Source organism: Labeo rohita, chromosome 4, assembly GCF_022985175.1.
Source record: "Labeo rohita strain BAU-BD-2019 chromosome 4, IGBB_LRoh.1.0, whole genome shotgun sequence".
Classification (NCBI taxonomy): Eukaryota; Metazoa; Chordata; class Actinopteri; order Cypriniformes; family Cyprinidae; genus Labeo; species Labeo rohita.
Genome location: NC_066872.1, coordinates 44,270,267 through 44,296,182, shown reverse-complemented (window position 1 = coordinate 44,296,182; position 25,916 = coordinate 44,270,267). Strand labels below are relative to the sequence as shown.

The 25,916-nt window shown below is 34.8% G+C and overlaps 1 protein-coding gene across 2 annotated transcripts in view; it reads right to left on the bottom strand.

Moving 5' to 3' along the window:
* The window catches only part of pde3a (phosphodiesterase 3A, cGMP-inhibited), a 98,859-nt gene that overhangs the window by 25,061 nt on the left and 47,882 nt on the right, over nt 1–25,916 (bottom strand). The window contains exons 2-5 of one of the 2 annotated variants that reach the window (XM_051107703.1): nt 24,951–25,001; nt 8,221–8,238; nt 7,501–7,764; nt 290–447 (exon numbers count right to left, since the gene is read on the bottom strand). In XM_051107703.1, the coding sequence (XP_050963660.1) occupies nt 290–447; nt 7,501–7,764; nt 8,221–8,238; nt 24,951–25,001 (491 nt within the window). The remainder of the gene's footprint in view (nt 1–289; nt 448–7,500; nt 7,765–8,220; nt 8,239–24,950; nt 25,002–25,916) is intronic. The other variant, XM_051107704.1, reaches the window with a different exon arrangement.

The following is a 25,916-nucleotide window of genomic DNA, read 5'->3' as shown; positions in this document are numbered from 1 at the left end:
CAAGATGTGAATTTTTTTGGACTGGAGTGGTGTACTTGTGATGTTTTTATCAGCTGTTTGGACTCTCATTCTGACGGCACCCATTCACATCCATTAGTGAGCAAGTGATGTAATGCTACATTTCTCCAAATCTGATCTAGGGTGAGCACATTTTTAGCAAATTCATATTTTTGGATGAACTGTTCCTTTAAGTTGTGTTCATTCGTGTAAGTTTGATGAACTAAGTGACTAAAGGTAAACACAGATTGCTGTGTTTATTGCAACTGGATAAGAGAGGAGTGTTTATTACCTGCTGGAAGGGCCATCGTGAGGTGCTTTGATGCTGGCACTGCGGTCTCGTCTGACCGGCCCGGGTTCAAGGGTGGGCAGGCCCGTGGCTGAGGTGGTGGTGGTCCACGGGGAAGAAATGCGTCTCAAAAGCCCCGGAGGCAAACTCCGCCTCAAACGCTGTTATTTAGAGAGAACATACATCAAGTTTAGACTAAAACAAAGTTGACAGCGCAGCAAAACACTCGCAGTCACAAATTCTCCGCTAAGGTCAGTTTTGCAGCTTGTCAAAAGGCACATCACCAATTATAATCAATTAACACTGACCCAGACAGAATAAAGCCATGTGTGTGACAACCCGAGAGCCAAATTAACACTTTTTGGCAGCGCGCTTGTTAAACAAAGTGCTTGTTTAGTTTAAAGTTGGATCGCTTTTAACGTAAATGATGTAAATCTTAGCGAGCGTGTGTATTTGGAGAGCGGGTCTGTGCGTTAAGCCAAACATCTGAGGGCGGCAGATGACAGCGGCCCGTCAGGGAATACTCAGCCCTTCCCCCAAATGGGAAAATGGGAGCAGAACAGATGGAAGACCCTGGAGAAATGCATCATCGCATTTGTTCTTTACATCACAAGCTGTGAACCAATCGGAAGGCTTGGCTGATGTGGCACGTTTGTGCGAAATAAAACAGTCTGGATAAATGCATTTAAAAGGAGAGGACGCTCTAAAATGAAAAAAGAAATGCATATATAAATATAAAAAATGTAAATATAAATTAACATATTAATTAAAATATTGAAAAAATGCATATGCACATGCATATTTAAAAAAATGAAAACTAAAAATGTAAAACTAACTAAAAAAAGATAAAAAATGATATACATTTAATTTTAATTTATAAATGTAATTTTAATGTTATGTTTTAATTTATAAAATTTTAGTTTATAAATATAAAAATATATACAAATAAATAAATTACAAAATATTATTACAAATAAAAACTGAAATATTAAATTAAAATAGAAATTAATATAACTAAAATATAAAAATAAATAAAAACTATATAGGCATATTTGACAAAACAATATAACAACTAAAACTAACTAAAATTAAAAGTAAATATAAAATATAAATAAATATTAAAAAGTAAAATATTACAAATTTAAATATAAATTAATATAATTCAAATATTGAAATTAAATAATTCAAAATATTAATAAAACTATATATGCATATTAAAAAAGACAAAAAATACAACAAATAAAAATTTATTATTTGAAATAAATTATATACAGTTATACAAATATATATAATTATATAAAAATCATTTAAAAATGACAAATGAAAACTGAAATATTAAAAATTAAAATATAAATTAATATAACTAAAATATATTAAAAAACAATTCAAAATATTAATAAATCTACAACAGTAACTCAGCTATACTAAAATAGCACTGGAGTTAAGTAAATTACAACAATTGTTATTTCTGGATAGATTATCCCTGGCAATGCAACGTAAAATAATCTGAAATACAATACATAAATACTGTAGCTAACTTGATCCATTAAATAATTAAAACTTGCACAAACAATAAAAAACAAAAAACTTACTTAAAAAAAAAAAAGAAGGAAAAACATAGACATAACTGTAACTAAAATATAAAAATATAAAAATGACTAAATATGCAAAACAAATTAAAATTTAAAATCTATATGAATACATTTAACTTATAAAAACAGTATCACAAACAGTCTTAACACAAGTAAATGATAACTATTTTTAATTTTGTGTGGATTATCCCTTTAAATTCAATGCAATGCAAATTACAGTGCAGTGAGAATTAAAGTAACTTTCAGGCAGTTTCCTCTAGCAGGTCAACTAGCGTCATGGAGAAACAATAGTTTGGAAAGAATTTTGCTGAGAAAGTTTCAGCGTGTTTGTCATCTGAATAACACATCTGGTTAATGGCACATTTAATATATCTCAAAGAAACTCCACAACCGTAACGCATGACTTGCACTGCACTGGTTAATGCTTTTATCTGCATTTACGTATCAAAGTATGTTTTTGATGATTTAAAATTGCACAATGGTGCACAAAAAGTTTGAGAACTGCATTACCCTGAGAGTCAGAGTAGGGAAGAAACTCTCCTGGCAGCTGCATGAATATTTCAGATGCAGCGCAGGGTTTCGGCCCACGTAGAGAACCAGAGGGCACATCCGCGCGCCCCCGACCCTAATCTCCCAACCGCCCCGAGTACATGCCCTGGGCATTCTGGGAGACCAGCACCGTCCCGTTACAGACACATGGGGTGAGCGCTGGGGTCAGAAGTCACAAATCACATGTGTATTTTTAGCTCAAGAAAATTCTCATGCAACAATCTATAGCCACAAACACGAAAACATCTGCACGATCCGAGCGTCTGATATTAATTCAGCCGGAGCGGCTGTCAGCTGGAGTTGGGAGGAACATGTTTGAGTGGATGTAGCAGGCCTCACGTCTGAGAAGGTGCTCGGGACGTGCATCTCCTTTCTTGCCGTGGCGTCTCTCTCTCATACAGACAGACTGTCAGTGTTGCAGAAGTTCAGCGCTCAGGTGTCTGTGAGCCGAGTCTCGTCCGATCAGGGTTCTGCGGTGTCCGACTGAACCTGCTTCTTTCAGCTGGTGTGACAGCTGGAGTTTTGTTCCCCTATTACAGTCTTAACTAACCTACATGAGGAAATCTGTCGAGAATGGTATTAAATTAAATAAAAATTAAGCTATTTTAGGATTGTTAAGGGGCATCATGCTAACATTTTCTTGAAAATTAATCACATCTAACTACCGAATTCTTTACTACAGTACATTGCAAAATGATCACAATTTAAAAACTGTACAGACTTAACTGGTATGCAATATATATATATATATATATATATATATATATATATATATATATATATATATATTATTTAACTGATAAAGCAATTATACATCATGGTGGTATATATATATATATATTTTTTAGCTTTTTTTGCTTTGTTTTTGATTGTTATTATTATTATTAATTTAAAAATAAATTACTTCTGCTGCATTAATATGCTTAATTGTCAATCAACATTCATCAACATTGTTTACATGCAGTCCACAAACATGTTTTCTTAACAATTAAGCACATTTGTCAAGAACTGTCAAGAAAATGTCAACATATTAAATTACATTTAGCCAAAAATAAGTTATTTTAGGACAATGAAGGCATATTATGCTATTATTTTCTTAAAAAAATAAGTACATATACACTCCAAGTTGTATACTATATTGCAAAATTATTACAATTTAAAAACTGTGTTTTCTTCACTGGAATGAAAAATAAAAAATGATATATTATTTAAAAAAATTAACAACTATTATACATAATGACAGTATTTTATGTGCTGCCTTTATACTGGTTTAAAAGATTATTAATCTATTTTTTTAATGTGCTTGTCATTCAATATTCCAAATAAATACAATTATTAAATCTATTAAAAATAGATCATAAAATAAAATGCATTATTTTCTTAGAAAATTAAGTACATTTACACTCCAAATTGTTTACAACATTGCAAAACTATCACAATTTAAAAACAAATAATGATAAATTATTTTAAAAATAAAACCTTTATACTGGTGATTATTTTAATTATATTAATTATTAAAAAAATACTATTACTGCATAATGTGTTCATTATTATCATTCAATATTCTAAATGAATGGAATTATTAAATCTATTAAAAATAAAATAATAATTGCTCCTAAAAACAGGCCTCATTTTCCTCATGCAAAAAATAATTCCTCACTTTTTTAACCTTTAATATTAAGATATTAACATGACCCTTGACAGGTTTCTCACGATTCGCCAAATATCTGCATCTAAATATCAACACTTTTTACATGCAGGTCACAAACATATATGATTTAAATTAATTATCTAATACCAGTTCAGACCATGGACACACAAAAAAACCCCCACATCACCCACATAACCTCACAACCCTTCATTAAACAGTAACAGTGCACATTTTCCAGCAACCACTTAAGCATTTTTGCACAAACTAGCCTCCTACCGTGAGCTCAAATCACACCCTCAACACCAGCTCACAGCATCAGTCTTCTCAACACTAATCATTTTGTCATTTTGCAGCAAAATACCAGTGATTACAGGTATAAAAAATGTTGAAGAGATGTGAAATTGCTCCTGAAATATATTTAGCAATTTTTTAGCAAGTGTAAAAAAATGCTTTACTTTTATGTACTGCATGTAAAATATATTTTTTTTATAAAGATATATTTTATATTGGTGCACATTATGTTTGTAATGTTTCAAATTTATTCATTTTTTAATTAACTGAACTATCTATTTATTTATTCATTTATTTATTTACAAATTTTAAGAAATTGCTTTGTCCTTGAGTTTATTTAGCTTTGATTAGATTTAGGCTGAAAACATACACAATTATTATTTTGTAGCTATAACGCCTTAGCAAAAACTAACAAAACCTGCAGGGAATAGTTCAGGTCTTGAGAGTGCAGTGAACCGGTCAGTTCAACAACTTAGTTTTCCTATTACTTCTCGAATAGATTAGCATTTTAAACATCTGCTACAAAGGTATGCACTCGCTCGAAATCCTAAAGTAGGAAAATACCGGAGGAATCAGCCTTTAAATCTTAATAGTACTTTCTAAGGCGGGCAGCTCATGCATGTATAATGCGTTAAAGGTTTCTGACCTACGGTAAGCGTGCCGCATGTTTACTAGAAATGGACGTCCGATCAGCAGCGCTGCAGAAATGTAACACCTTAGGAAAAGTGTTTTTCTTTGCCGAGTTCAAATATACAGGAAAAGTGATTTGGGATTTATGCGAAAAAGCCCCGTTTCCTGCCAAACGCGCCGCTGCCAAACTGGACACCGAGACAGGCCACAACTATGTGACCTTCCACGAAAATCGTGTCACCATCAGTTGCGTTTCGTGCCGTTTTTATTCCGATATTGACACAGCTGCGGCTCTGACAGATAAAACGCCGCTTAAAGAAGCAGACTCGCTCGTGTTTTTCTTCACGCTGCCAAAATATCACATTATATACGCTGTGGAAAAATAAAAGAGGCTGGCGCTGGGAATTCTGTTCAATATCACAGCGTAGCGCGGTGTGACCTACATATGGACCAGGTGTAATGAATGGGCTTTAATAAACATCTCTTAATGTTGTTTGCTGAGCACTGCAGCATGGGAAAAGCGCTGGAGAGACGGATAGTGACTTTTGCCTCACCTACTCTTTAAGTGCCGGCATGCATTTTTAACTGCGGTGCTGGTGAAACATTAAAAGGCTTCTGTGAGAATGTGCGTCATTGTCCGCTACATTAGAGACCTGCCATGCTGGCGTGAATGAGGAAGGAACGTGTGTGTGTGTGTGATGAAAAATACAGAGCATTGGCCGTGGCAGTAAACCATTAAACACAATGGAGTCTTTTTCTTTTGTCTCAAAGTCTTTGCTGGCTCCACCAAGATAACGCAACCCATTCATGAATTGCTGCAGCAATGCTAAGAAATAATGCAAAAACACCATAGATGGTGAAAAACCACTTTCACAAATGAAAGCCTAATTGACCCAGCACTAAGCTCTGCTCCCTGCAAGACAAGCTTTACAGAACGTCCTGTAGTTACAGAACGAACGGCGTGGTTTTCAGTAAAATGGGCTCATAAAGTGACTGGATATTACTCATACTTGGGCTTGAATTAATAGTGGCATGTCAAAGCATTTGTGATTTATATTTAATGAAATGTATACTGCTCAGTGCTGTACTGAAAGTTTTACTGTATTTTTGGATAATTTCTCAATGAAATTCTATGCAAGACTATTCAAACACACAGACTTCCATGCAACTCCATTACGAAAGTGCAAAAACCTTCTGATAATACACTGCAAAAACAAATTTTCTAAACTGTAAATAAAACAACGATTGGGTGAGAGGGTGTGGCCTTAACCTACAGGATGTCCAGCCTCTCTCCTTTCTCTGGCACCTCCTCTCACATCTCAACAGCCAATCAACAACTAACCAGAACCAAGTTCCACCCACATTTTTCTACGTCATTAATTCATTAAATGCACATGTACGTCACAAAGGAAAAAAGAATCTTAATAGAAATGGAAAAAAAGTGGGTGATGCCACTGGTCAGTCGTATTTTAAGGCGGGGCTTAACAACATCCAATCAACCACTGATGGATAGAGTGAATTCACACGCATATCTATTTCTTTAACAATAATTTGTTAAAATTAAATTTATGTCACAATACAGATTTCTCAATCACTATCACCAAATGTATGGAAATGGGAAAAGTGGGCGGAGCCACAATAGCTGCAAAGGTCAGATTGGTAAATAGTATTTGCAAGGCGGAGCTTAGCAAAGGGCCAATTGCCAATCAAATTCCAGCACCTGAGAGAGTGTGGCCTAAGGGATATCCAGTCTCTCTCCTTTCCCTGACCCGTCCTCTCACATCTCAACAGCCAATCAATAACTAGAATCAAGTCCCACCCACAGTTTTCTATGAAAGTATGGATCAAAATGTATGGAAGTGGAAAAAAGTGGGTGGGGCAACAACAACTGCAAAGGTCAGTCATATTTTTATGGCAGGGCTTAGCAAAGAGCAAATTACCAATCAAATTACCTACGGGATGTCCAGACACTCTCTTTTCTATGGCACCTCCTCTCACACTCAACAGCCAATCAACACCTAACCAGAACCAAGTCCTGCCCACAGTTTTCTATAATCAACATCAAATTAATGACTGATGGATAAAATCAAGTCAATACAGATTTCTCACTAGATAAAAAAAAAAAAAAAAAAATGTATGAGAATGGAAACAAAGTGGGCTGAGCTGCAACAGCTGCAAAGGTCAGATTGATAAATTATATTTTTAAGGTGGGGCTTAGCAAAAAGCCATTTACCAACCAAATTTCAGCACCTGAGAGGGTGTGGCCTTACCTATGGGATGTCCAGCCTCTCTCCTTTCTCTGGCACCTCCTCTCACAATTCAACAGCCAATCAACAACTAGCCAGAACCAAGTCCCGCCCACAGTTTTCTATGAATGTATGGAAATGGAAAAAAGGGGCGGAGCCACAACAGCTGCAAAGGTCAATTGTATTTTTTAGGCGGGGCTCAGCAAAGGCCAATTTACCGATCAAATTCTGCTACCTGAGAGGGTGTGGCCTTACCTTCGAAATGGCCAGCTTCTCTCCTTTCTCCGGCGCCTCCTCCGAGTCGGAGCAGGTGTGTCCGTCGCTAAAGGCCAGCAGGGGGCTCAGGCGCGGCCGGTGGTGCAGCGGCTGGAAGGTGAACTGGGTGCTGAGCAGGTTACTGACGGCCCGTAGGGTGCTGCAGGTGTTCGGCGGGAGGGAGGGGTCAGCCAGCAGATCTGAGATCAGTCCATGGGCCTCGCCCATCACCGCGATGTCCACCGTCACGCTGGTGCCCGAAGACTGGACGAGAGAGACAGGAAGTTGGCGTAAGGCAGAGATAGAGTTAAACGCACAGGTAGCGGGAGAGAAAGAGACAAAGGGGGGAGAGAGAAAAAGCAACGTTAGCTCATCTGCACCTCAGCGGTGACGCGATGCAGGGCTGACGTAATGGCACACTGACGCAGAGAGTGACGCCGCACTGCTACACACGGGGGAACGAGAGACACACAGAGAATGAGAGAGAGAGAGAGATTTCGAAGGCAAGAGAGAAGGAGGTCACGAGAAGTACAGGAGAAACCAGAAAGAGGACACAGTTAAAACACGGCTCACACTCGGTCTTTCTTCACTAGCCCTCAAAAACGGCCACGGGATACAGTACTCACACACGCACAATGGAGAAAGAGAGAGAGGCACATCAAAAGCAGATGAAGGACTGACACATACAGAGAATAACTAATGGAGGAAGGAGAAACTGACTTGCATTAGGCCGGATGGCTGCTCGTATTGGGCCGTGCGGACGGTCATTGTTCGAGAAAGAGAGAAAAAGAAAAAGAGAGAGATCTTCAAAACTCAGAGCATCTTCACGACAGGAAGCATCTGGAGGGGCGTATGTTCAGATGCCAACAGAACGTGCTTCATTTCAAAGATCCCAAAAAGCCCTGAACAACAAAGCGTGTCATTTCTGCACTCCTTAAGTCTTCAAATGGAATTGCAAAAATTATATTTATAGATTGAGATTCATCTGTCTTTGCTGAAGCAGATAGACACACACACACAAACACACAAAAACCAAGCCTCTGTATTTAAGCCAATCAGTCAGGACTACTGGGTGAACGTCACATAATTAATATTCATGAGCAAAGTCAGTACGGTTGTTCCTATGCCTCTTCTTTGATATGCTATGTACATACACAAACAATTGCTTGAAACTAAGCTGCAAAAATAGCTTATTCAGAAATAATCATGACTCAAATACATATGACCATCCACACATTAATGTCTACTGAGCAGTAAGCAATTTGTACAGACAGTTTACTATTATAATTGAAATATAATAAAAAATAAATATATTAATATCCCAATGATTTTTTGCTTAAAAGAAAATGTTTCTTTACTATGCTTTAGCATAACAATTTCTAAGTATAATAATAAAACCAATAATATAAAAATGAAAATAGATTTTTTCAGTGTATTGCAAGCAAGCACCACTAACAAAATTTATAAATAACAAATAGGCTTCTTTTCTTTTTTAATTTTTTTTTTTTTTATACTTTTCACAACAAATTTGTGTAATTATTTTCGTAAAAAATAAAAATATTTTAAAAGACACTCTGAATGGAGACAATCTGCTGATAATCTCATAAATCTTATACGAGATGTGCACGAACCAAACAGGAAACAGAGATGCAGGATACTGACAGCCGAGTCGACGCATGTGTTTGTTTACGTTTTTTTCTCTCCACCTGAAACTCCTTGATTCATTCTGTCAGCTCATGTGCCGTTGACAGCGCGGTGCACGTGAGGCTGACGGATGAGTGGTTGCCATGGCAACGAGTTCGCGTCAGCGGGTCGGTTTATACTCGCCCTCTGTTTGTGTATTAAACACACACCTGCACGCATTAGGCGCTCAGTCCGGTCTTACTGTACGGGATTTTCTCTGCCACAGGCCCCTGCGAAGAAACTACCCTTGGTGAATAATGCAAAATTAGATAGAGCTGCATTAAAACAGATCACGAAGGCTAGATGGGACTAATAATTCAAACCTCGGCACATGCTAAAAATCTTGCATTTTCAATCTTCCATCCAGCTTTAAATGATTAAACTTCTATGATCATTTTAGGCTTGTAGCTACAGCAAAATTGCATAGATTCTGTTCTGATTGCAGTCTATCAAGACCAAACTGGTTTGTTTAGCATATTAACTGTACAGTTACCATATCTAAAGTCCTGAAACATCATTCTATACAACAAATCAGAAAAACACTGCAGTGGCAGGCAAATATGGTCAAACACATACTGACTATGTTCATAATGCGATTAAAGCAGAACTGAGATTAATTTAAGGCTCATGTAAACAGAATTTCGTGATTATGTTATTATGATTATGCAGCAAACATAATCATGGTAAAATATGTTGTGTACTGCATTTTCTGTACACACTTCAGTGTCCACTCTGATGAAAATGCACATGTTTGTGTTATAGACAAATGATGTATTATGCAAATGCATGGGTTTGAAAACACTGCATGAACAGAAAACAAAATTTCTAGTGAGCTCAGGAATGATTTGGCTGTTTTTCTGCATTTGAAGCAGGTTTTGCATTTGAGGCAGGTCAATGAAAACAGCAGCAGAAAACATGCCTATTGCACTGAATTTATATTTCATATTATGTAATAAATGACTATGAAAAATTATGGGCAATAACTATTAGTGTGCTATTCATTTGCATTTAAAGAATAGTTCAACAAAAAATTACAATTTGCCCTTTCTTCACCTTCAGGTCATCCAATGAATGCTCACCAATGAATGTGAATGGGTGCCATCAGAATGAGAGTCCAAACAGCTGATAAAAACATCACAGTAATCCACAAGTAAACCACACCACTCCAGCCCATCAATTAACATCTTGAGAAACCAAAAGCTGCGTGTTTGTAAGAAATAAATCTATCATTAAGACGTTTTAAACTTCAAACCACAACTTCTGGCCAAAATACGAGTCTATGTACCATAATAACGCTTCATACAGTAAAAAAGTCCATCTTGTGCTGTTCTCTCGCATCAAAATCAAGGTGCATCAAAAGTGAGATGCAGTAATTAGCCGCTGCGTTCAGGGCAAAGTAAGAGCACGGCTGGAATGACAAACTCAAACACACAGGGAGTGTGACATACAAAAAAAAGCTTTCCAGGACTCCTCTGACATCCGTCATCTTGCCGTGAGTCACTAAAGCGAGAACATGTGGAGGATGTATGCGCAGCGTCACGCTACATATCTCAGAGCTAGCCGCTGTCACATGCCAAAACACTACATAAGAGAGATTCGGATCGTGAGCTTCCGCGAAAAACTATGTAAACACAGAAACTGTCTGCCGTTGTGCATATTTGGAAAAAGAATGGCTGTTGGGTTTGGTTTTAACTGTCGGAAACGGGCTGGCTCATCGCTTCATTGGCGAGAAGAGTCGGCACAGGTCAGGAGTTATGAGAGTGGTGAAGTATTAATGAGAGCTGCATGTGGATGAGGAGGAGAGTGATGTGACCTCAGCATCTTTCGTCCTGCCTCCCGCAGCAGCAGGTCACGACCTCACGACCCACAGCAGGGGGCCTGCAAGTGACCCTTGTGGGAAAATGGCAATGTTTTCTCTGATTCATTTATTGTTTGTGTAGATGAATCTTGCAAAAGCATGTCCAGGTCACATTTTACCTAAAAAAACTAATAATAATAATAATAAAAAAAGAAAAAAAAAAGAATGAATACTTTTACAGCATTTATTAATCTTAGTTCATGTTAATTTCAGCATTTACTAATGCATTATTAAAATCACAAGTTGTGCTAGTTAACATTAGTTAATGCACTGTGGACTAACATGAACAAAAAATTTATTTTTATTAACTGTGACATCTTATTGTAAACTGTTACCAAATTTTCTTTATGGGAAAAAAAGAAATCAATTACAATTATATATTATATAGAATATAATTATATATAGTTGAAGTCAAAATACACACTTTGCAGAATCTGCAAAATGTTAATTATTTTAGCAAAATAAGAGGGATCATACAAAATGCATATTGTTTTTTTTTTTTAATTTAGTACTGACCTGAATAATACATTTCACATAAAAGACGTTTACAGATAGTCCACAAGAGAAAATAATAGTTGAATTTATAAAAATGACCCCATTCAAAATATTGCGTTGTTACCTGAATGATCCACAGCTGTTTTTTTTTTTGTTTGGTGATAGTTGTTCATGAGTCCCCTGAACAGTTACACTGCTCGCTGTTCTTCAAAAAAAAAATCCTTCAGGTCCCACACATTCTTTGGTTTTTGATTTTGAGATCCAATGAGGACAACTGAGGCACTCATATGCAACTATTACCGAAGATTCAAACGCTCACTGATGCTTCGGAAGAAAAAACAATGCATTAAGAAAACTTTTGAATTTGAAGATCAGGGTACATTTAACTCATTTTGTCTTCTGGGAAACATGCAAGTATCTTCTGCAGCTTCTGAAGGGCAGTGCTAAATGAAAAAAAATATGATATTTAGGCAAAATAAGAAAAACGTACACATCTTCATTCTGTTCAAAAGTTTTCACCCCCCGGTTCTCAATGCATAGTGTTTCTTTCTGGAGCATCAGTGAGTGTTTGAACCTTCTGTAATAGTTGCATATGAGTCCCTCAGCTGTTCTCAGTCATACAGTCATTGTTGGAAAGGGTTCAAATACACAAAAATGCTGAAAAACCAAAGAATTTGTAGAACCTGAAGGATTTTTATGAACAGCAATGGTCAGTTTAACTGTTCAGTACAAACAAGGGACTCATGAACAACTATCACTAAACAAAAAAACACAGCTGTGGATCATTCAGGTAACAACACAGTATTAAAAATCTAGTGTATGTAAACTTTTGTACAGGGTCATTCTTATAAATTCAACTATTATTTTCTCTTGTGGACTATATGTAAACATCTTTTATGTGAAATATCTTATTCAGGTCAGTACTAAATAAAAAAATAACATGCATTTTGTATGATCCCTCTTATTTTGGTAAAATAATTAACATTTAGCAGATTCTGTGAGGAGTATGGAAACGTTTGACTTCGACTGTAAAAGTAAACACAAATTAAATGTGCTTGAATTGTCATGACAGTGTGACCAAAAATCTTTAAGTATTTTAATTGCGGGGTGAAATGTGACCTGTGCATGTTCCTGACAGATTATGAGAAATGTCTGGAGACAGAAATCCGTCTTTCCAGCTGTGGAGAGAGTGAGAAACACTTTCTCTGCTCTCTGTGTTACTCACGTCTTCCACTAGGGTCACACACGGACTGCCGGGAAGCAAAAAAGGGCGATTAAATATAGCAGGCACGGAGAGCGAGGTTAAGTGGACTGAGACAACATCGCTCCTTGCGTGGGAGTCTTTCAGCTCCTTCCTTTCATTACATTTTTTCTCCCTCTCTCTCTCCTCCCGTTTCAATCCGTTATCAAAACAGCGTCCGGCGCAACCAATATCAAGAGCCGTGAGTCACCGACGAGCTTGTCAAACAAGAGGATGTTCTGTGCAAACAATGGCCTGTAAAACCAAACTCGGGCTCTCTTAAACTTTAGCACGTGTGTGTTTGTGTGTTTTACCACGGAATAAAACAAGAGAGGTGTTTATGGGAAAGTTGCTCAAGCACTTTGGCTTGGAGAGCGGCTGACTGATCCCAGAGAGCCCGGCCTTAAAAAACACACATTATCTCGCTCTTCAGCGCAACCTTTATGACATCCTGTGATAGCCAAATCTGCCCATTACCTGGCCGAAATGGACTCTCTCGACGGCTAATGTCCTCGGATTAGTGCGACGGTGTCTGTGTGCGTATGTGTGTGTGCATAGGTGATATCAACAACACATCCAGGGAACAAAATGGGGGTTGCTGGTGGAAACCGTATCGATCCGTCCAGGTTGATCAGGGCCATTGTGACTGGCGGTACAGGACAGCCGGGAGGGAAAAGTCCTCTAATAGTGTCTCATTGATCGCAGGGCTTAAAGCAGACACAGAGAGATGCTGAGTCAGGTTATTCTCTGTGCATATGCATTCAAAACACGCTGGCCGATGGGATGCAAATGTGCATGAAAGCAAAAGCGAGGGCTTTGATTCACCGCGTTCGCGGGCACGTGTTTCTACACTCGGCTCTTCAGAGGAACATGCACACGCGAGGGTGTCACGCGGAGCCGCCGCGCAGATGCCGAGGTGCAGTGAGGCGTGAAAGAGGAAGAACCCTTCACGCCGCACCAGCTGAGATGTTTCCCTTACTCTACGCTGACTTACACGGCACACCAGGACTGTCCTGTCCCGTCTGAATACTGCATAAATGAGGGCTTTCTGTAATTCTCTCAAAAACTACAATCTGACACTGACAACGCTTGTATCGTTTTATAGTGTATATGCATGTTTGTGTATATATGTGACCCTGGATCACAAAACCAGTCATAAGTGTACATTTCTTGAAATTGAAAAAATATGCTTTCCATCGATGTATGGTTTGTTAGGAAAGGACAATATTTGCCCGGGATGCATCTATTTGAAAATCTGGAATCTGATGGTGCAAAAAAAACAAAATATTGAGAAAATCGCCTTTAAAGTTGTCCAAATGAAGTTCATAGCAATGCATATTACCAATCAAAAAGTAGGTTTAATATATATAAGTTGGGAAATTTACAAAATATCTTCATAGAAAATGATCTTTACTTAATATGCTAATGATTTTTGTCATAAAAGAAAAATCGATAAATTTGACCCATCCAATGTATTTTTGACTATTGCTACAGATAAACCCGTGCAACATAAGACTGGTTTTGTCGTCCAGGGTCACATATATATATATACATGTAGGAGTCATATTTCAATGCAAAATCAGGAGGAAATTAAATATTTACATAATTGGTAAGGGAAAATGACATTGTTTTACATCATGAGTTTAACTTTCATTTCGCAAACAGTAGTGATTTACATGTTAGTGTATTTCATTCATTCACCAAACCCAAACATACATAAGTCTCAAATGCCACTGGCTCAATTAACATATATAGTATAGCGATAATAGCAGTGCATATCTTATTTAATAGACTGAAAATCCAAGATGGCGGAGATATGCAACTAGCCAATTACACATCTGTCTTCTTGCTACTGTGATCATAAGGCTTCAGTAGATACCAACACACAAATAATAGGCTATCAGATGAGCTACAGCCTTAGTTTAACAGCCAATGAAATTTGAAAATGAAAATGTCTCAAACTGAGTAGACCAGTAACAAAATATTTTCAAACAGACCTATGATCAGAAATACAGTAAAAATTCTGAAATATTATTCTAATTTAAAATAACTCTTTTCTATTTGAAAATACTTAAAAATGTAATTTATTCATTTGATGCAAAGTTAAATTTTCAGCATCATTACTCCAGTGTTAAGTGTACATGATCCATCATGCTGATTTAATTCTCAAGAAAGATTTTTATTACTATAAATGTTGAAAACAGTTGTGCTGCCTCATGTTTTTTTGTGGAAACCACAAAATTTTTCACGATTGCTTGATGAATAGAAAGTTCATTATAAACTTTCTCTTTTTGTATCTTTATTTACCATCACTTCTGATCAATTTTAAGCATCCTTGCTGAAAAAAAATCTTACTGACATTAAACCTTTGAGTAGTAGTGTACATGAGTAGAAACAAACATATACACAATATATGCACAAACAAAGCACACACAAACAAAGGCCTTGTGCGATTTGAATGCTCAGCCAACCCGATACTGATATCACAGTCTCGGCTGGTGGAGTGTATTCATGTTTTTGCATGAGAATGAGTTTTTAAGCCTGCGAAGCGACTCAAAACAAGCGTGACAAACCGTCAGCACTTCTCCGATTGCGTATCGCCACCGCTTTGCGCCCCACGACTGCGGTTTTAACAGCCGACGTGTCACAACGGCATCATAAAAATTACAGCAGAACTAAATTGTGAATGAAGTGAGCTGCCCGAGGTCCTCACAACACAAGAATGTTAATGGCTGTTTGTGGAAAGAGCAGCGTTTTAAAGGCTTCTTACTTCACTTCATGACGCTGAAGTGGCGGAAGGAGTCCGTAATTAGTTTATGTCACACCGCTTTGACACTTGAGCGAGAGCCAAGTGTTTTTAAACGTCTATCTAAACTACAAACCATGTCAATAAAGTGCGCTGTTGAAAAAAAAGGTGGTTTTTATAGGCGGGTTACTTGAGATTTTGTGGCGTCCCACAAATTCAGTGACGTCTGACTGCGGTGATGCTGGATGCAGACGTCTTTATTCCTGACTCAAACATTACTGAAGCTAATGATCTGAATCCAATGAGCTTCCAGCTCTGAATCTAAATATTATACTTGATCTCGTTCCATTTCTTCTCCGTGCAAAGGTTAAAAACATAAATTTTGTCATTGTATCACACACGGGCTGCTGCATGAGGTGAGCTGGGAAGGTGATCGAGACACAGACAAATCTGTAAGTGGACTAGTGATTTACAGCACCTCTGAGCTCCCCTGACGTACCACAAATCTCCCTCTCCACAAAAACACACGGCGTGATTCACAGGAAATACTGTATGACAGAGAAATCCTTCCACTTGATGCCTTGGAAGACCAAGAGCCGCTGTGAATCACAGATGGATCCCTGTGGATCCCTTTGCTTAATAGATTGTGAGTGAGTGACATCCAAGCAGGATTATTATCTAAAACTAAAACCATTAAAAAATAAAAATGAGAAAAAATTAACTGAAATAAAATAAAATATATATAAAAAAATTTTCAGCCAGTTGCCAACATTTTTTACATGTTCAGTTTAAGTTGAAGTACTAAATTAACTACAAATAAATAAACTAAAATGTAATAAAATCTACTGAACTTTGAAATTAAAATGAAACTAAATAAACTAAAACTATATAGATGTATTTAAAAAAAGAATAAAAATGACAAAGCCACACAACAAAAATACAAAACCTTTGAAATTAAAATAAAAAATTAACATGAAATAAAATAAAATATTAAAAAATCTTTTTTTTCAGCTAGTTGCCAATGTAACATTGTTCATTTTCGTTTAGTTTAAGTTGAAGCACTAAATTAACTAAAAATAAATAAACTAAAAACTAAAACATAACAAAAACTACTGAACTCTGAAATTAAAATGAAAAACAAAATATAAAAATTATAAAAAATGTAAATTATTTTAGCTACTTGTCAAGCACATTTCTGTTTATTTTAAGTTGAAGTACATATTTAAATAAATTAAAAAGAAATGACACAAAAACACAACAAAAATACTAAAACTTTGAAATTCAAAATAAAATACAAAAATTAAATAAAATAAAATATAAAAATCTTACATTTATTGCCAAGTTGCCAAAGTTATTTTTCTATTTTCTTTTAGTTTAACTTGAAGTATTAAATTAACTAAATTAACAAAAACTAAAACTTACTAAAAACTATACAGACATATTTAGGAAAAAATGTAAGAAGACCAACAACAAACAAAAAAAAATAATAAAAAAAATAAAATAAAAAAATATTTTAAAAATATATAAAAGAAATATTGATAAAAAACTACATCAAGGACACTAAAATAAAATCTGCATAAAATGCATCTGAGTTGAGTTTTTTCTAAAAAAGAAAAATCGAAAGTCAAAAGTTTTTTTTATTCTGAATATTAAAAAAAAAAAAAATCAAGTTATCAAAACTTTGAAATAAATAAAAACAAACAACAATTTCTGATCCACTACTAATACAGTGGTGTAATAGTCTGAATTATTATTACATCATTTCTAAAAAAAAAAATAATAATAATAAAGGTTTGTAAAGAAACACAGGTAGGCACAATGTATATTTGTCTAATTAATTTTAAGCATGCATGCAAACCCAACAGGAGAAACATTTTCATCTAGTGCATCCAAACTTTTTACTGCTAGTGTACAGATATTAGCAACAAACAGAAAGAACATGGCGTATCTCCCACCTTGTGGCCATAATACGGGCAGAGCGGCCCGGCGGTGGCACGCCTCTTCCTCATGATGCCAGTGTTGGGCAAACTCACAGGTCAGTTCGTCTGGCTGCTGTACTGTCTTTAGCGGACAATAAGTGTGTGTGTGAGAGTGTGTGTGTGAAGTCCACAGCTCACACACGAGTCTCAGCTGCGCCGCTGCTGTCGGATAGGTGCTCCACACGCCACAGGAAGCATTTATATTGAAAATAGCCTGTTGCTAAGTGACAGCCGGGCAAAGAGCGTTACCTCAGGGCCCACACAATAAATAGCTGTTTGGGCTAAATTGGTCAACAAAAATGCCTTTCCACTCCTTCACACTTTTTTATGACGCAGAGATACTTGATAGTTTCTCTGAAAGGACGTTCACAATGACGGCAAATTTGCGGCGTAAAAGTAACCATCATTTAGTTTCACTAAGAGTTAGAGATTTCCAGCACTGGATGTGATGAAACTAAAAAGTTTATGTTTATGCAAATGAGCAGTGATGTAATGTGTCGGCTACCAATGAGACGCAATGTCACTATAAAGCCACGAAACCGATCTAAACCTGTTACGATCATATTTCACCCCAATATAAAACAATAAAAATCATGCAGAAAAATTATATATTATTATTCTAGTATTTATACATCATGGACCCATTTTTACACAGAATTTTGTGTTTTAATTTATTATATACTGCAACATATTATTTTCAGATATAATCAAAGATAATTTCTTATTTCTTTTTGCTCCAAATTAATGAAATATGATTTTTTCATGACAGTAATGTTTTTTTAATATATATATTATGTATATGTTGCATACATAATATATAATATATATATATATATATATACATAGGGTTTAACATATTATTTTGAAATATAATCAAAGGTAATTTCTTATTTATTTTCGCTTCAAATTATTTTTTTCACCCCAAAATATTAATAATAATATATTTATATTTGATATATGTATATCTCAGAATATTACAAATTATAATTAATAATATATATATTATTATAATGATATATATTTCAATAATGCACAAAAATAATAAAATCTAAAAAATCTAAAATAAAAAAGTATTTATACATTATGGTGCAATTAATTTTTAATTACTGCTGATTTTAAAGCAAATCACAGTAATGCAAAATTTGCTAATTCTTTATTTTCAATTTAATTAAAATGAAAATGTTTACATCAATTACAGTAATATGAATTGTGTGGTTAAAATATTCTATAAAATATAATACAACTTAATAAAACATTCTATTCTATTCTATTCTATTCTATTATTTCTTGAAAAATATTATTATTATTTTTAATTTGGGGCAAAATATAATGTGAACGTTCTTTTGCTAGAAAAGTTTGTTTATGTAAAAAAGCAGTGATGTAACGTGGCGGCTGCTAATGAGTGAAGGTAATTAAACACAAACACCAACAGTACAGCCACACGGGAGACGCAGTGCACCCTGGGAAGGGTACGAGGAAGCGACGGGTCTCCTGAGGACCACACGCTCGCTCTCCGTCACGTCAAGGGTCACAGGTTGCACCGTCGGCCGTGTTTGCACTACTCCACACCTTTATCAGGCTGTGGATCCTGGAGATGGCTGCTTTCCACAGATCAATGAGAGGAAAGCAGGCAGAAATCAAGCACACGACCGGCTGCACTTTGAAAGCCAGTGGCTGAACGAGAACTTTGAAGTGCTAATCAGCGCTTCATGCGGCAAATACGATACAGAGACAAGAGAAAACCGAGTCCCTTAATTGACTAATGATAAAACAACTGGGTAATTAGAAACGAGAGCAAGCTCTGTTAGCTCTCAAACACACACACACACACACACAAATAACGTCTGCGCATCATGTGTGTCTGAATATGGCTGTGAAGCAGAAAGAGCAGCATCGATCCTCAGTGGGAGGATATCCTTCTGATAAGAAGGCTTAGACACTGAACACACACACACACACAAACACACTCGTCTCCCACTACTCATTTGCCTGAAATGCAGACACTTCTAGTTATGCAAGCTCGATCACTGTGTACCAAAACACGTCAGTAAAACACCATTTGCATTGGCAGAATTGCCACACTAGACACTACAGTCAACATTAGCGTAAAGCGTCTACTCTACAGTCAGTTTTCACTTTAAGGTGGAGCACTGGCACAGCACAGAACAGAAAATCAGATTGAGCATGTTAGTTAGTCAGTTTTATGGATACAGGAGTCAATTAAAACATTTACATTTACATTTAGTCATTTAGCAGACGCTTTTATCCAAAGCAATCAGAATCAACAAATGAGCAATGATATGCAAGTGCTAACATTAAAACATTAACTAAACATCTATTAATATAAAAAAATTATTTCGATTACAATATAACAACTGAATATATGTCGAGATAACATTAATATAAATTATTACGTCTATAAAAAAAATATTTTTTTAAAAATTTGATTGTATTCTGAATGTGTCATTTTTAGTAGTTATATGTTTATATATATAATCTAAATTAATATTATTTTATTTATTTTAGCAGATGTTTTTCTACAGAGAGTTTTCACATATCTAAAAAAAAGTCAGTAATTTTATTGAGTTTTTGTCATTTTTAGCATAGATTTATACATTTTATTTCAGTTACACAAACTAAATTAAAATAAGAAATGCTATTTTTTAATATATTAAAATGTTTTTTCATTTCCATTACAATTTTAATTTAAGTTTATGTAATTTTATTGTGTTTCTGTCATTTTTATTTTAGCATAGATTTATTATTTTTATTTCAGTTACACAAACTAAATTAAAACAAGAAATATTATTATTTTTATATATTAAAAAGTGTTTTCATTTTATTACAATTTTAATTAAAGTAATTTTATTGTGTTTCTGTCATTTTTAGCATAGATTTATTAATGTTATTTTAGTTACACAAACTAAATTAAAATAAGAAATGCAATTTTTTATATATCAAAAAGCTTTTTCCATTTTCATCATAATTTTAATTAAAGTTTAAGTAATTTTATTGTGTTTTTGTCATTTTTAACAGATTTATTAATTTTATTTCAGTAACACAAACTAAATTAAAATAAGAAATAGTAGTATTAAATATATTAAAAAGTTTTTCCATTTTCATTATAATTTTAATTAAAGTTTAAGTAATTTTACTGTGTTTTTGTCATTTTAGATTAAAAATAAATTCAATTAAAAATAAATGCTAATTCTTTATACTTTTTTCCATTTTCATTATGATTTTAGGTAAAGTTTAAGTAATCTTATATATTTATGTTGTCATTTTTAGTATATGTATATGTGTGTATATACATTACATTTTTATTTCAGTAACACAAACTAAATTAAAATAAGAAATGCTATTTTTTTATATTAAATTTTCCCCCCCATTTTCATTATAATTTTACTATAATTATAATAATTTGTAATTTAAAGTTTTTAAAGTCATTTTATTGTGTTTTTGTCATTTATAGTATAGCATATTTGTCAAAAAAAAAAAAAAAATATATATATATATATATAGTTTATTTTAAATAATGATTTTTTTTTATGGTTTTAGTTTTTAGTTTCAGTTTGAGTTAACTGTCAATGAAGAATGCATAAATGGATTAGAGCATTAGTTAAACCTTTGTTTATATCTTGGTATCTTCACCTGCTGTTACTGCTGCATGTACAACAGGACCAAACACTGCGTTTGCATTAGCATTTGCACACATAAACACACATACAAGACGCTCACTAAGACTGGCTATTCCACACACACAAGCGTTCTTTCCTCCTGTGCATTGTTCGCGCTATCAGCTCACGGCCTCACGCTTCACCCAAGGCCCAGTGCATTATGGGAGACGCCCTCACTGGCCCAGCACGCTCTGACAACTCTATTGTGAGACGCGCTGACTGACAGCTGATTTCTAAGGTCATGTTCAGCCTCATGTAAGCCCTGACGTGTATTACGATGTAACGTATGTCTCTGTCAGTGCTGTAATAGTCTTAACTGCTCTCTGGCGGTCCAGTTTTACCTCGCCGGCTTTTCACACAAATCCCTGCGTGGAAACGGTGGACACGCTACGGATGGAAGCGCCGTCCTTCTGACGGGCAACGATGCCACGGCGGAAAGAACAGGACTCAAGAGTTTCCTCTCTGTCGCAGGCACAGGCAGAAATAGGTGGAGGTTAGACTGCTGGGAATGAATGAAGCACTGAGGGACAAATGCACGGGCACGGAGAACAGAAACACGTCAGTACAGACGTCATCACTACTCCCTGTTCTCAACCAGCCGTGAAGAGAACTAGATAAAAAGTGCAAACACATTAGCATATGTGCACACACACACACACACACACACACACACACACACACTGGGGAGTTCCTGAATAAAAAATAGTAAACTCACACACAAAATAATCACTCCTTCTGTCATTCTGGGTCATGTCATGTTATCATAATGTACTGAGTAATAAATTATCCATTATAAATATATGTTATAAAATTGATAACATTTTATAGTAAGATCCCATTTGTTGAAGTTACATAATGCTTTAGCAAAGATTAACTAATAATGACAATACAGTAGTTAGTTCATTGTTAACTTAGGTCTATTAAATAATATTAACAGAAACTTTTAATTTTAATAAGACATTAGTAAATGTTAAAAATGTTATTTTTGACCATTACTGACAATCAAGTCAACATTTTCTTGTTTCCAATATAAATTAATTTGGGTACATTATTATTATTATTATTATTATTATTATTATTATTATTATTACTACTACTACTATTATTATTACTATCATTATTATTAAATTGTCTTTAAAATATTCTTTTAACTGATAATACATTCACATATTTTCACCTAGGTAAATTATTATTATTATTATTATTATTATTACTATGACTACTACTACTATTATTAAATTGTCTTCAAAATATTCTTTTAACTCATAATAAACAATTATTTCTTGTTTCCAATATTTCATTAAGGTACATTATTATTATTATTATTATAGAACATATTAATATTACTACATATAACTCCAATGGTGGTATATAATTAATTATATTTACAAGAGATTTTATTAATTATCAAAATTATTCATTCGGGTAACATGCCATCAATAATGTATTGAGTAAAATATTATACAACTATTATGCATATATATATATATATATATATATATATTTTAATCAATTCATAGTTTTTTTTTTGCTTTTGATGTTGGTATTTTATTTTATTTTATTTTACTGAAGAGCAGTAAAAAAAACACTAATGTCATAGATGGGATTAAAAAAAAATAAATAAATACATAAAACCTCCACAACACGCCAAAGTTTTATAATACTTTACAATAGATGGACCTTTTATCCTGGCAGCTCTTTACCAACATCATCCTCCAGGAAGTGACATCATTTTGGTGGGAAAACATATTTTAGCATGAAAGCATGTTTCTGATTGATGTCCTTAAATTACACAACATATTTTTTTTTAAAGTTACAGAGTTCAAAGGAGGACCCTCCTCATGCCAGGAGTGATGATGTCACTAGGATGTTTGAAAGACCTCATATCCCGGTTAAAAGCACGGGGTCACACACAGGTCACCAACTCACAGACTCATTTACACTCTAGTCATAATGATTAATCAGAGATCTAGTAACAAAACAAACAACCCACAGGCCCCACTTTCACCCCAAAATCAGAAGAATAAGATCAGATATAATATTTTGCATAAAGATCAATTCTAGGGTGCATTTCCCAAAAGCACCATTAGCCAACTAATTTCCACTGAACTCACGACAGAACTTGCGACCAGTTGCTTTTGGGAAATACAGCGTTGGATGATTAAGACTTGCTAGAGTGCGACATAATTTTTTTGACAATTAAGCGCAAATTAACTTCCTTGCATCTGTTTAATTATTATTATTATTTATATTCTTACATTGTAAATGTTTCTTTGACGTTGTAAATAAAAACAGATTACTGGAGTATGTTTTAAAATAAAATACTATTTTAGGTTTTCTGCTACAACAGGTTTTCTGCTGTTTTTATGTAATTATTGGTAAAATATACAAGCAAAAAGATCATTAACACCAATTCACATGTCTTTTACTATAATATACATTATATTATTATTATTATTATTATTACAAACAAATATTACTATGATGAAATAAGCTATTTAAATATTTTTGTTTACATTATAGTAAGATACTATTTGTGAATTTTGGTAGAAATATGCAAATTTTTTCATAAAATTATAAAATTAAAGTAAAAATTAAAAAGTAAAAAAAAAGTAAAATTACATTTTCAGTTTTTTTCTTCTGTGAGTTTTGGGGCAAATTGTTTTGAAAACAATGTCACTAGCCAAATAAAACCTTTATGACTCTAAGCTTTAATTTCTTTAAGTAAGAAATTTTTTTTTTTTTCTTTCACATTTTTTTTTTTTTATTTTTTTTTTAATCATCTCACAAGGCAAATAAAACCTTAATGGCTCAAAAAAAAAAAAAAAAAAACCCTTCATTTTTCTTAATTAAAAGTACAAAATTAAAAAAAAACTGAATTTTGGGAGAAATATGCTTAACTGTATGAAAATAATATCACTAGACAAATATACCTTAATGACTTTAAAATTGTCTTTAATTTCTTTAAGTAAAAAAAAATAATTTGCATTTTTTACTTTTGCAAATTGTGGGAGGATTATGCATAATTATTACAATTTTTTTAAAATCATGTCACAAGGCAAATAAAACATTAATGACTCAAAAATAGCCTTAATTTAAAAACAAAAAAAACAAAAAACAAAACCAAAAAACAAATCTGAATTTTGTGAGAAATATGCTCAGCTGTTTTGAAAATAATGTCACAAGCCAAATAAACCTTAATGACTTTAAAATTGGCTTTAATTTCTTTACGTAAAAAAAATTATTTAAATTTGTTACTTTTGCAAATTTTGGGAGGATTATGCATAATTATTATTATTTTTTTTAATCACGTCACAAGGCAAATAAAACCTTAACTCAAAAACAGAAAAAAAAACAACAACAACTGAATTTTGGGAGAAATATGCTTAACTGTTTTGAAAATAATGTCACAAAAAATTTTACTTTTTTTTTACTTTTTTACGAATTTTGGGAGGATTATGCGTAATTATTATTATTATTTTTTTAAACCATGTCACAAGACAAATAAAACCTTAATGACTATAAATAGCCTTCAATTTTCTTAATTTTTTTTTTTCTGAATTTTGGGAGAAATATGCTTAATTGCTTCGCAAATAACATCACAAGGCAAAAACAGACGTTAATAAATCCAAAACAGACTTCATTTTCTTTCAGTAAATATATATCCATATACATATATTTTGGATTTTAGGATGAAATCTGGCCCAGATGTGCTCTTTCAGATTCACTCTCAGAGATTCATCAGCTCGTTTTCAATCATCCAGACACTGACCTGAGATCCTCGGGCGCCTCTTTTGTGGTCCCATTCTTGCTGTGGGAGCATCTGTGGAAAAGACAGACGGGATGTTTAAAGTCACACACACACGACGGTGCAGCACATATTCCATTCACCATTCACTATTGAGCATCTAGTGAGGCTACACACTCTGCCTCGCTCACTAAAAATACAGCACAGAGAGCGAGAGAGAGAGAGCGAGAGAGAGAGAGAGAGAGAGAGGAAGTATCAGGGCTCCAGGGATTCTCTCTCTCTCTCTCTCTCTCTCTCTCTCTCTCTCTCTCTCTCTCTCCCTCCTCCCTCTCACACACTTTCCATTTTGTTCAGTGACACACGCTCATAATTCAATTTCACAGTTAGGCTGCCTTTACTCGCCGCTCTTCGCCGCTTAACAGCTTCTCAAAGGCTGTAAACTTTACACACTCTAATTAACAGACAGTAGGAGGTTCCCGCAGGCGGCAGAAAACAGGCCTCGTTGGCTCAATAATCGCACGTAAAAACGTGTCGCCCCGCGACCTGAGTAGCACCCTGTCCGAGAAACGCCAGAGGACGAGATGCCGGGGAGCGCGGGACGCCCTTACAACCCCGCCGAAATAGCCTCAGGACTCGAGCCTGGGAAACGGGGCTTTTATAAATAAAATGCAGAATATTTTCCTTTGGTTTGAAGGGAGAGGTAGCCAAACAAATGGCATTCTGGCTGGGTTTATTGTATACAGCGGGACAGGCTGTAAATCAGGGTACTTGCTTCCACGTCGGCCACCCTCAGACCTGTCAGCTCCCTGGTACACGATGTGACCTGGCACCGCATGGAAACGCCACCGACAGAACAGGACTGCAGGAGTATTTACAGCTGGACAACGTCTTGATTACAATAAATATATTTCTCCCAAGTTGAGGGAAACAGTCATGGAAAAGACAAAAACAACAGTTCACATTTGATACATGTGTAATCTGCAATCTAAA